This window comes from Melampsora larici-populina, assembly GCF_000204055.1.
Source record: "Melampsora larici-populina 98AG31 unplaced genomic scaffold MELLAscaffold_68, whole genome shotgun sequence".
Classification (NCBI taxonomy): domain Eukaryota; kingdom Fungi; phylum Basidiomycota; class Pucciniomycetes; order Pucciniales; family Melampsoraceae; genus Melampsora; species Melampsora laricis-populina.
In genome coordinates this window covers 293,734-306,905 of record NW_006768832.1, presented here as the reverse complement: position 1 = coordinate 306,905, position 13,172 = coordinate 293,734, and the positions used below count along the sequence as shown (strand labels likewise).

General features: G+C 39.7%; 2 protein-coding genes across 2 annotated transcripts; one reads left to right on the top strand and one right to left on the bottom strand.

Annotated features, from left to right (window-relative positions):
* Window positions 1-2,621: 2,621 nt before the first annotated feature.
* On the bottom strand, window positions 2,622-3,242 carry MELLADRAFT_73368 (uncharacterized protein; the record flags this gene model as incomplete). The annotated part of the gene is made up of 1 exon (XM_007417092.1): window positions 2,622-3,242. One exon carries the CDS (start codon window positions 3,226-3,228, stop codon window positions 2,812-2,814), a length of 417 nt encoding a protein of 138 aa, XP_007417154.1.
* A 7,363-nt stretch (window positions 3,243-10,605) lies between these two features.
* On the top strand, window positions 10,606-12,505 carry MELLADRAFT_40209 (uncharacterized protein; the record flags this gene model as incomplete). Its single annotated transcript, XM_007417068.1, has 4 exons — window positions 10,606-10,849; window positions 10,930-11,579; window positions 11,648-12,234; window positions 12,343-12,505. 4 exons carry the CDS (start codon window positions 10,606-10,608, stop codon window positions 12,503-12,505), a joined length of 1,644 nt encoding a protein of 547 aa, XP_007417130.1.
* Window positions 12,506-13,172: the final 667 nt, after the last annotated feature.

Sequence of the window (13,172 nt, the reverse complement as noted above, 5' to 3'; positions counted from 1 at the left end):
ATGTGTTATCTCATGGTATGGCGTGCGGCAAGCAGTGAGGGACTTGGGGTTGGTCACATCAACAATGGAGATATTAGAGCATCTCCAACGGTCCTGAATTGCAAAAAAGGCGTACAGTGTCATCTCATAATGTACAGCTTGCTGTATTCACCCTGAATAATTGGGTCACCTCCAATGCGCACATGCAGCAAGGCATTTGAATGTTGTACCCCTGCCAAAAACACTATAGACACACCCACTGAGCCAAATGATCCTTGTTATTTTTGGATCCACAAGCTATGATTGCTTGGTGATATGGACACATGTGGTATTATTGTGTCCAATATGACACAAATAATGTGTCCTGGATATTTGCCAATGACCCTCAAGGCATAGAGGTCTTGACATGTGAGACCCGTTATCCCTCTAAACAAATTTCACACGCGTGGCCAGCTGTGCGAAGACTGGCGACAGGACCCTGGAAAGCTCCTACTGAGCCGTCTGACAAAAAAAGTCCTATTTTGGCCTTTTTGACCTTCAATCTATCTGACAAAACAGGTCCGGATTTGGTTTTTGGACCAAAATGCATCTGACCAAAAAAGTCCTGAAAGTACCCAAGCCCAAGGATGCTTGTGACAAAAAAAGTCTGGTTAGGCAGAATCAAGCAGCGGACTGTCACCTGGTTGTCACCATGCTGGTGTATTCCATTACACCATTGAGTGTATAGTGCGTGGAGGCAAGACCTTGGCAATTTGGAATCAAGTAAATACAGTTAAATACTCGATAATTTGCCCTTTTGGCCCCGCCAGCTCAAATTTCAGATGGTTCAATCTGGTTGTATTCTGGTTTTTTCAGCGAGATTGTTTGCTGCTCTTTCAACTCAAGCTCGGTTTAATGTCCCAAGTCACCAAGCTCTTGGGTGACAAGTTGTTCTTTTGCTCAACTTCCTATGACAAAAACTCACGGAGATAAAATACATTTGCCAAAGAAGATTAATTTGTCAGAAAAAAAACAAGAAATCATTATTTTTCTCCAAAAAGATATGCAGGGATTGCTCTGGATGAGAGCAGTCCAAAAGCTGAGAAAAAATTGAAAAAGGTGATGTCTTGATATAGATATACTCTTTTAAAAAAACATCCAAAAAGATATGCATGGAATGTTCTCAATGAGAGCATTCCAGATCTCCAATCCGCTGGTTAATACAATAGGTTTTGAGGTGTAGCAATTGTTTTGGGCCTTCTTTTGAATTTGACAACAACTTGGCTCCACGCACTATATAATCTGCAAAATCTCTCACATGCTTGTGTAACAAGTGTAGGATCAAGGAAAATACTATCACATGTGGGTGTTCAGGTCGTGACTTACAACCAGGCATGGCCTGTTGCAATGCCCACTTCTCATTTATACCCACACAGCTGGACATTAAGCTTTCTTGATGCAGTTGACATCATCTGTGTTTAAGCCTTCAAATGATGCAAACTTTGCATCAGTTCTTGAAAGTGAGGGGAGTTATTCAGTCCCCTCAATGGTTTGCGAGATGTTTCTAAGCATCAAGATGGATCAGTTGGTCAAGCAATATGAGGATGAACAACAACGTCAGTTAGCCACTAACCCAGCTGATAAAGAAGGGGCTTAGTAAACGTTGTGCCTTGGTAGTGTTTTAACAACACATATGTGGATTGCCCAGTTCGCACCCAGGAACTGGCAAAAATGAAACATCATGCTTCTTTATCAGGCTTCTGACCAATCCCGGCGGCTTTTGGCTGGTCCTCAGGGCCTTTTAGGTATCTGACAAAAAAAGACCTATTTTGAACTTTTTTGAAAAAAAAACCAGCTTAGCCTGCTCCAAAGTTGGGAGGCTTCTGACAAAAAAAGTCCTAATTTGGCTAAAATTTAATAATTTTCCAGAAAAAAGTCAAAAAATGTCCTAATTTTTGTCAGACACATTGGTAGGAACCATCCAGGGTCCTCTGGCAACCAGTGGATGGTTGTTTTTTGACCACACCTTGTAAACGTAAAATACATATTACATTTGTTATGTTTACAAGGTACCGTTGGGGATGCTCTTACCACCCTCTCCATCAAATCAAGAGAGCAATCCAAGCAATTGAGATTTAATGAGAGTAAGAAGATTTGCGGAATCCGTCAGGCTTCCCCAGAGAATCCAAAGCTCTGACCAAACTTTACCGGAACCAGTGAATGTGATACCAATCATATTGTGCCCTGATAGAACAACAGGAAGACCTTGAAGTTGTAGATCAAGAGTATGTACAGTCGATTTCAGAAAGCTTGGAAACTTTTGCCCGCCAAACTGGAGCAAATTGGCATGCTTTCAAGCTTTGTGAAATTGACTGTACCTTCAAAAGCTCTTGTCTGGGCACATCCTTTGAGATAGTGTAGTTCTCATGATGTGAGTGTGTCTATGAGCCAAAAACCTCCCAAAATAACGTCAGAATTTGCATCAGAAACCTCCAGATAAGCTTTGCTGGCTCCTCAACAAATCCAAGAAATCTGCAGCTGGGTGCTGTTGACTCCAAAGTTGGAATGTGAGCATTGTGAGGTTTTACATTTGTATTTTGGAGACTGTGTACCATCATGGACAGGGTGCTGTGCCATAAGGTCACCTCAGTATTTTGAGGATTGAGGATAAAGATGATCATGATTCTAAATATATACATAAATGCCAAATACAACAATAGAAAAGGTATAAAGAGATCACATAAGTTTTCAAATAAATAATTCATCAACATTCAAAAATTGTACTTTTCATTCATTCCAAACCATAAAAACCAAAACTAAAACCAAAACCAAAACCAAAACCAAAGACTATCACTATAGTTTAGAATCTTCTTGTACAACAAATTGAATCCCATTCTGATCACAAAACTCTAAAAAAGCAGGATTTTTAATCATTTTAAAATCAATCAATGGTCTATGTTTGAATAAAGCTTTATGAGTTCTAAAACCTAATAAGTTTAAATTAGGCCAAGTTTTTTTTAAAACTAATGATTGAATCGATTCCCAATCTGGTTGACAACATAATAAACAATTTAATTTTTGACTTTCTTGAAATCCATTAATCAAATTAAACGGTTTTGCATCTAATAATACTAGTCTGGTTAATTCAGGTAAATTGAAGGTTTGAGTCGGATTCCATTCTGGTGCATAACTGATATCTTCTGGATCTGAGAAATCACTTTCGTCATCTTCATCGGGAAATTGATCTTCTTCATCTTCATCTTCATCCATCGGATGTTCATTATTAAGATTGTTATTGTTATTGTTGTTGTTGTTGTTATTGTTGTTATTAGCTTGTGAAAGACCGATTAGATGTCTTAACCCAACAGCAAGACTAAGACTATTTAAAGTAGGAGCAAAGAAATTCACAAATTTCGGTACATCAAAAGTTGAAATGTTTTCACATAACACTAAAGATAGATCTGTAAGTCGATTTGACCAAGAATGTTGTACCCAACGTGAATCAACAAAATGACTTAAAGAAAGATCAAGTTCTCTCAAGTTGGGTAATCTTGAAAGGTCTAATGATAACATTACTGGATCTGTCGGTATTGATGGGAATGATCTTAATCTTGTGGGTTTTCCTACAAAGGAAAAGGATTCTAGTAATGGTAAATGTGAAACGATTCGACTGGCTATTTGTTCTCGATATGAAAAGTCCGACGAAGTTGAAAGATTCAGGTTCCTTAATTGACCGAGTCTTCTAAGTGATGGAATCAAGAGGTTTTCAAGATGTTGAGCATGTTGAGCTTGGTAAGGTTTAGGTGAATCCGGAAAATAAATCGTAATGGTATCGACATTGACGCATTGACTAAGGATTTGTAAGACGCTAATAGGACTAAGTTTAGCGATACGAGATTCAAAGTCTTCTGGTTTTGGAATATCACAATCGTTTGGACATCGAATCACGTTATCATAAAGGATTTGAGTTGAAAGGTTTTGAGGACTCATTAAACAAGATTCAGATAAATACATCGATAAAGATTTCACAAGTGGACCATGTTTCGGAAGAATTTCTTCTGTCCACTTATCGATTTCCACAGGTAACGGAGTAGGAAAACTGATGGTCTAAAAGATAAGGATCCAATTCGATGAAATCAATAGTTTTTCAGTCAAGATACCTAAAGACGATTAGGAAAAAAAGAAGGTAGTTCCTTGAAAACCTGATTTCTTACCTTCCATAAATATGTACAAGATAAAGAATAAATCGCTCGATTCACAACAGCAAATGATTGAATACTATTAAGAATCGGTTCATCTTCAGTTAGAGTTGTAAAATAATGTCGAGGCTTTCCATGAATAAATTGATTCTTTCTCTTTCCACGTAAGTTTTTCAAATCCATCACATCGTCTGCTTCATCTATAGCTAGATCGTAAAGTAAATCGATGATCTGAACTACAATTTCGGTTGGTAGATTCAGAAGACATAATCTCTTTTCTGCTAAACTAGATGTTGGCATTGTTGTTGTACAAGGGGTTGAAGGTGAGGCGGGGCGATAGCCTCAGAGAGAAGTCGGTCGGGGGATTGAACGTGGTTTCGATGATGAAGATGATGATGAGAATGATGTCGTCTGAGGAGAGGTTCGTTGTTGGTTAGGTTGAGTTGGTTTGATTTGAAATTGAAGGGCTTTAATAGAACATTCTGGTGGGTTGAGTGCTTTTTACAGCTGAATTGAGAATGAATTTGTTTTTGAAAAGTGCATCATAGCCCAAAACCTGGTTTTCATTTTGACCCAGTTTTGTTCCTCCGCTAATCCTGAGAATACAAAGAACACAAACCCTGTAAAGTCATTTTTTTGGTTGGTTTTTGACTACCGCGGCAACAACTTTTTTCCAAAAAATAAGGGTCAATCAGGGTCAATCATGCTCAAATTGGCTGTAAGCACCCTGAACTTCTGTCTTTCTATTCAAACTGAAGCCATAACAAAACTTCTACAAGATCTAAACATATGTACAGCCATCATGCAAACTGATCAAACATTCAACTCATCTCCTATTTTGTTCATGGAGGTTCATGGCAACTTTGGTGTAATTTAGGCAGTGGGTCCTAAGAGGCTAAGGTCAAAAGACCCCAAACAGCTCCTATGGAACCAACTAGGGCTGTGACCTGGCCATGGCTCTGCAGCTGTGCCCAATGCTTTTCTGGAAGCAGACAGTATGTACCCTGACACACCAAAACCCTTGAGAAGAGTCATAAAAGCCCTCTCTGCCTGGTTGCCCATATTTTTTTCAATGGATATTCAAAAAAAAACCTTTTGAGTAGGCGCCCATAGTTCTTTTCAAGATCTGACAGGCTCACATCACAGGGGCAACAATAGATGCCCACATTAGGGTGAGCATTGAAATTTTCTTGTTTTTTTCAACATTTGTTCAATTTTACTTCCAAATTCTTTCCCTTTTCCTCCTGTTCTCTTCCTGCTTGTCAGCTGATTAAATGATAAACAGGAACTGAGCAGATGAAATAGGCATTCCTCAGGCATCATTCCTTAGCAAAGAAGCCTGAGGGAGGGCTGGCCCATCTGCTCACTTCATCCCAGCCACTCAGCTGATCCTCAGCGGTATGTCTTGGAGCCTGCTGATCTGGGATTTTGGACAAGGTGCTGAGCTGTTCTGAGTATGCAGTGACTCATGAACTGATTCTGAGTACTCATCTGAGAGACTGAGCTCAAAGAATGCTCATACAAGATGGAAATGAGCATTCTCCAGCAATGTATGGAAAAAAACAAGCAAAACAGCCTGATTACCTGAGCACTATCAAATTTTCCAATTGAAGGAATCTGACAGAGAAACAATCTTCTTTGGAGAATTCAGGAAAGTGTACAATGCTCACATGTATGTGAGCATCAAGTTTGGCCCCTGTGCATAGGCTTTATATACGATTTCATACACCTGAACACACAGTAAAAGTCATTTTAGCCCCTTTGCTCCTTTTTAGCTCTTATAATTAATTCAGGGTGTGCCCTGTTAGGCCCTGATTGATTTCAGGATCTCCTCTAGTCTGCCCAGAGCTGGGAAAAGCCCTGTGGCCGCTTAATCACACTCAGAGCTGGGCCACAGCCCTAGAACCAGCCTATCCATTCCCTTTTCCGTTTGTAGGGAGCTTTTTCAGGGGGAACTAAGAATTGAGTCAGGCAATTCGAGTATATTAAATTGCAAAACAAGTCAATTATTCTAAACATAAGTATACATATAATTGTCTCCTTATGTACACACGACAAGTATCGTGTGTGTGGGGTAAGGAACACATCTGCTAAGGAGCCCTAGCAATTCTAGCTTCAAAATGCCCAAATTGTCTATGGGTTGCCAGAGGGCTTTGTACCAACACAAGAGGACAAAAGCCCTGTAACATAAACAGGAGGGGTTAGCGTACACCCCGAACTAAGAACTTCTGTTCTGTTCTGTCTAGGACGTATACAGAGTAGGGTGGGTGGGAGGACCAAAAAGGGAAAAAGGGGAGAACGAAAAGCAGGAAGAGAGAGATCCTTCCGGCGAAGAAAGAAAATTAGTGATGGGGGAAAGAGCATCTTGAAGGACAACTGATCATGTCTTATTAGGAATGATCCAGTCTTTAGTCAGATGACTGCATGACGCAATTGTCCTTTCCTATTTTCCCGAGAGAGGAGCCAGTGCACGTACAGTTACGCTACTGCCTGGTCCACTCTCTAAGAAAGCCGGGATCTTTGAGTGCATGGACCAACACAACCTCCCTTGTGCCTCGTACGGATACTACACATGTAAAATTGCCAAAAATTCAATGGGGATGTGAAATTTTGCACCGAGTGATTTACACTGAATCAATCAGGGTAAAAATGTGTTGGTGCAAGAGTCACCCAGTTTGTAAATGAAAATTTATACTGAGATTTTGACACCACAAGGAGCCCATTTCTAGAAAAACTACATTATATTTGCATTTTGAACAAAGAATCACATCCCCTAGCTACTAGTCACTAGCAGGCCAGAGGCTGCCACAACGTCAAGGAGTTCTCAAAGTGATTTCAAATAAATTGTACAGAAACTTCAGAGAAATTTCAAAGCAATTTCAGAGAAATTTCAAAGCAATTTCAGATGATGGCTTCAACCATCTGAACTGTTCTCATACCTTAATTGTAACTCAAAATGTATTTTTTGTCCGCCAATATTATAATTGTATCTTGAAATGTTTTTTCTGTTCACCAATATCCCAATTGTAACCCAAAATGTTTTTTCTATCCACTAATACCTTAATTGTAACTTGTAATATTTTTTCTGTCCACCAATATCCTGATTACAACCTGAAAAAAAAATCTGTTCTGCACTATCCTGACTGTACCTCAAAATGTTGTCTCCATCCACCAATATCCTGATTGTAACTCAAAATGTTTTTTCCATCTAATAGCCCTATGGCACCAGAAATATTAATGTTAATACAGCTTCAGTACCCCCTTATGGCCAGCAAGGGGCCCCATGGCAAAAAAGCCCCACATTGTTGGTACTATTCATGTCAATACAGTGGGAGTACCCCCTTGATGACCAACTACAACTCCTGTGCCAAAACCTCTTGCCACCCTGTATTCCTTTTTTTGGTGTGTAATTGCTGGCTAACAGCAGCACCACCAACAAATATGCCTCAGATTGGCAAATCTGAGCTATCCTCAGATGGCAATAGCCTCAGATTTGATGTCTGAGTATATGATCTGAGGCAATCTTTGAGGGCAAAGAAAGCCTTGGATTAATTCCTTGGACACACAGTCCAAGGGGATGTATACCCCAGGCAACCTCGAATTTTACAATACAAGGTATCTTTGCTGGCAGTGCAGTGAGGACTAGAGACTCAAGTTGAAAAATGCCTGAAATACAACTGTCCCTACATCAAAAAACTGCTCATCATTTTGAAATTCTCAAAACCCTTTTAGAAAGCCCCTCCTGAGAAGCACAATCTAGGTTTTTTTGTAAAAAAAAAAAGAGATTCAAAGGGCTGGAAGGCAAAGGTAACAAAAAATAGGCACTTTGCGGCCAACTTGAACCCCCTGTGACAGCCATCCAGTCGGAATCTTTAATCAGGATTCTGGTCATGCGTGTTCCAATGCAAGGCCAGGGGAATGTCGGGTTTACATATGTAGCCAAAAGCCCCGCTGCGGGCCACAAGTCTGATCCGCTGTGACGGCCCGACTTCGGATATGCTCGGGTTGGTAATAGTATGGTCTTTCAAGATTGCGGAGCCGTTGTTTCCCACCGACATCTCGAGCAAAGCATCCACAACTCAATTCTTGAACCATCATCAATTCAAAACCCAAAACCCAAACGCATAACAAATACAAAATGAGTCAGTAGTGGTAATACTTTCAACTCTGAAACGCATAAATAGTAATCCGTTTGTGAATTCATCAACCTTTGTGTGGCACAGGTGGATTATCATTATGGTTATCTCCGAACGGTACACAGCTTGAAGTTCTCGATAAATTGATTTCAAAACTATCAGAAGAAACTCCTGGATGTTTATCATTCCAACCTCATGCAACTTTGATTTCAGATGAACAAGTACCTGATTTACCTATCGACCAAAGTTTGCCAAAGTTTTCCTTATCAACTTCAACATATGTAAAAGTCAAGAAACCTAATGAATCGAATTCTTACTGGGGTTTATTTTGATCGAATATATCAAAAGTCTTAGAATTGGTCTCAAAATCTGTTCAAGAATGGAATTCAACCGAACTAGGATGTACATCAAAACCATTTCTACTTCGATTTCAAGAAGTTCAACGCGGAGGTCACTTTTATCAAGTTGAGTAAGATTTAACGTACGGGAACCCCAATCGTGAAAAAAATTGCTCACACATCCTTGACACATCTGTTTGCCTTGAGTTAGTGCGTCTTGGCTTCTCTTGTCAAAAGTCCCGAATTAATGTCACTCAACGCAACCTTAAAGCGCAATCTACTGGACTCGAGCAAGCTGGATCAACTACCGCCTTATTTTCCTCATCTCAGCTTAGTATACGGTGACTTGACGGATGACGTGAAACAAGCCATCATTGAACGCTTGATAAGTTCTGGACAGCTGGTACCTCCCGGTAACCTTTTAGGACTTGATAGCTTTGAGCCCACTGAGATTCTCCTCGTTAGGACATCTGGCAGCTCGGAAGATTGGAAAATATTGGGAAACGTTCAACTTTCGGATGGCAAGTTTGAAGCCGCAAGCTGACAGAGAACTTCACCTCCGAGTGACACAAACATCGCAGATTTCATTCATCTTTCGAAAACGTTATTTCATGCTGAGTGATTTAGTTGATGTACTTTCATGGGTGTGACAATCACTTTACTCCTCTTATCTTGATCTGTTTTTATATCTTGTGTGCTGTGACGTGTATTCTATGTAAGCAGTCAATCTCTTGAGAAAATGTGCACATAATCTTATACAAAACTCCATGCTGTAATCTTTATCTACACCGATCTGAGTTTATCTCTAGGGTTTCGTGATCTCGCAAAAACCTTGTCTTGGAGCTGCTGTTGTACAATACAAGTAGCTGAATCTGGTTCTTCAGCTGCTGATGTGCCATTGTTTGTAAAGCATCATGATACACCCATGTAAGTCGTCTTCGTTTTTAGCAAGAATATTGCATGTGTTGCTGTGAAGTGAAGGACATGAACTTTGTTTGGTATGCACTCACCTCACGTATCATGAGGAGGTAGCTATATTTTCCTTGAATTTGTTGCAGGATTGTAGGGGCATGGGTGAAGGCGCGACCGTGACGCTACTTGAGAGCCCCAAGAAGATCACTTACGTTTTTTACTTGGCTGAAATGGAGTGTCATTTGAAAATGCTAGATAAAACGTTGCGAGGTCCCTGTCTCGAATTCTAGGTTGATGAAGTCACTTGTTGATATCATGATGGGAATCATGGTTAGAATTTCGCAATCAAGAGGTCATGATCGAACGCGTTTTTCAACTGAACTCATCTCACACTGTGTTTCAAGATATATGTATGGGCATGTGTGGCCTCCACCATTGCTGATGAAAGGCAACTTTTGGATTGAGTTCAAAAGTTTGGTTCAATTGAGAAAAGGTGGTTTTCCGTAAACAACCCGCCCACCGCAAGCTCAAAGTTGGAAGTGTACTGGGCCGAATCTGGTAAGTATGCAGCGGAGTCTCAGAGAAACGGTGGGATTTTACGCACAAGGAGCTTGATGAGAGGGACTCTGTGAACTCGATTACCTCAGAGTTCTCAGCAGCCTATCCACTTCAAGCTTCTTACTCGCGGGTTTACCGCGGTGACTGATCAGTCTCAATCATGATCGCCTGCTTCTGTCTCAGCTGGGTTAGAATAAATACAACGAGCAGAAAACCAGTGAACATTTTCGTTGATCAGTACCACGCTGTACCACGCTGAAGTTTTGGTTTAGTGGGAGGCTGTTTATACCAAAGGCCTATCCTTATCATCAAAGTTTTAGAAAATTAGATTGTGAATCACTCCAATATGTACTCTATTTAAAAAATTCCTCACAGCATCCACATCTTTTGCAACTTAAACTTCACCTATCTTCTGCTCAAAGCCTCGCGGGAATCATCCCATCTCAAATTATTTTATTCTTCCACGTACAAGGCATTGTTAAAAATTATAACATTCAATCAATCATGGATATAGACGATAAAAGAAATTCTAAAGTGGTTATAGATGAAACTTTCATAAGTACGGATCAGCCACTTACATTACCCTCATCGGAAGACGAGAAAGCTTTGGCTGCCTTGGGATACAAGCAAGAATTCAAACGAGAGTTCGGATTATGGACAACCTTTGGAGTGAGCTTTAGTGTGATGGGATTACTTCCAAGTTATGCTTCAGTTATGCTCTATGGTTTGACTTATGCTGGAACTGGTGGTTAGTAAGATTCTATTCTTTATTCTCGCATGTAAAATTTCTAATCAGATTCACTTTTTTCTAATGGGATATCTATTCAGGAATGGCCTGGGGATGGATAGTAGCTATGATACCAATCCAATGTATCGCATGTAGTCTAGCAGAATTATGTTCATCAATGCCAACAAGTGGTGGACTTTATTATGCTTCTGCAGTACTTGCACCCGATGGATTTGGACCTTTAGCAGCTTGGTTAACCGGATGGTCAAATTGGATTGCACAAATCTCCGGTGCACCTTCTGTAGATTACGCACTTTCTTCAATGATTCTTGCTGGTGTTTCAATCACACATCCTACTTATACTCCAACAAATCCTCATACATTTATCTTAACTGCAGTCATTATGCTTATTCAAGCTACTATCTCTTCACTTCCGACTAAAACTATCGCAACCTTGAATGGATATGGTACTTTGTTAAATTTTGCGGCTCTTTTTATCACTATCTTTGTTATACCACTCGCCACTACTCGAGCTGGTCAGGTCAATCCATCTACAGGTGAGATTATGAACCGAGTAGCTTCAAGTAGTGAAGTTTGGGGTAGTATTCATAACGGTACAGATTATCCAGATGGAGTTTCAATCCTCATGTCTTTTATTGGAGTCATTTGGATCATGTCTGGATACGACGCATCATTTCATTTGAGTGAAGAATGCTCAAACGCAAACATCGCAGCTCCGAGAGCAATTGTGGTAAGCTTTTCTATTCACTGAGAAATATCGAATGTCATGTAATCTTATTTGCTTGGCTATTCTGTTAGATGACATCCAGTATCGGTGGTATCATCGGTTGGATCATTCAAATCATCGTGGCTTATACTATCATCGACATCGATCGCGTGTTGGACTCAAGTCTCGCTCAACCATGGGCAGCTTATCTCTTGCAAGTCTTACCTCAAAGGGCAGCACTAGCCATCCTATCTCTTACGATTGGGTGTAGCTTCTTTATGGGCCAAGCATGTATGATAGCTGGTTCAAGAGTTGCCTATGCATATGCACGAGATGATTGTTTTGGTCCATTTTCAAAAATCGTAAAAGTGGTCAACTCAAAAACAAAAACACCCGTGAACGCAGTTTGGTTCAATACTTTCATCGGCATTATCATCCTTTTACTCGTCTTTGGTGGACCTTTGGCTATCAATGCAATCTTTTCTATAGGCGGTATAGCTGCTATGGTAGCTTTTGCAATTCCTATCTCTATGAGAGTTTTCATTCGAAATTCAAACTTTCAAAGAGGTCCATGGCATCTTGGAAAATTTGGAAAACCAATAGGTGCTTTAGGTGCAGGATTTGTGGCATTGATGGTTCCGATTATGTGTCTTCCGGCAAAAACTGGTAGTCGTCTCAAGTGAGTAGTCTTTTCCCTTGGATATCATTTTTTTCAAATCTTGAATGTCTCAATTTTTTCCTTTGCACCAAATTGACAAAGTTTTCTTCATTTGTGTATTTTCTCTAGTGCGGAAAACATGAATTGGACTTGTATGGTATACGGAGGATGGATGACTTTTATTAGTTTATGGTGGATTTTTAATGCTAAGAAATGGTTTAAAGGACCCAAAATTCAAGAAACAGAAATTATCAGTTACGAAATTGAAAAAGGTTTTAATAGAAACCTATAAATTCCATTTTGCGAAAAAAATCACATTTTGCTCAAGACTTGATCCGGAATTGGGAGTCTTTGAGAATAAATGTGGATGTATCAATACTTGAACTAATGTCAAATTTTATTTTCTCAAATTGTAATTTTTATGTTTATGATATACACATAGATAAATGAATCGGTATATACTTCCACAAATATAGTTTCTGTAGCCTAAAACATGACATCTTCAGGGGTGATATATTTCCTGAACGTATTTCTCTTGTCTCATTCACGTTTAACAACTTACAGTTCATGAAAAATAATAGATCTTGTGACTTGTATAGCAAAGGTCACATAAATTTAAAACACGCCCCAAATGGCAAATCTTAGAGTTAACATGGAGTCATGCGATACTTGTACCATTGAAAGAAAGCAAAATGATTGCATATGGCCATAAAGGATTTGATCTGTTTTTTTCGGGGAAGCATATACAAATCAAACGTTTATGACATGTTTTCATTGAACCCCACCCAATTTTCGATTCGTTTTCATCTCCATTGTCAAACACAAGATCAACCCCTTTACCAAATCAACAACCGGTGGAGTGCGGGGGACATCGTGGGTCCGGCTTCTTTCCAGTGTCACTAAGATTGGTTTGAGGAGGAAATAATTTGAGAATTGTGATTGAAATCAGTCAGAAACTT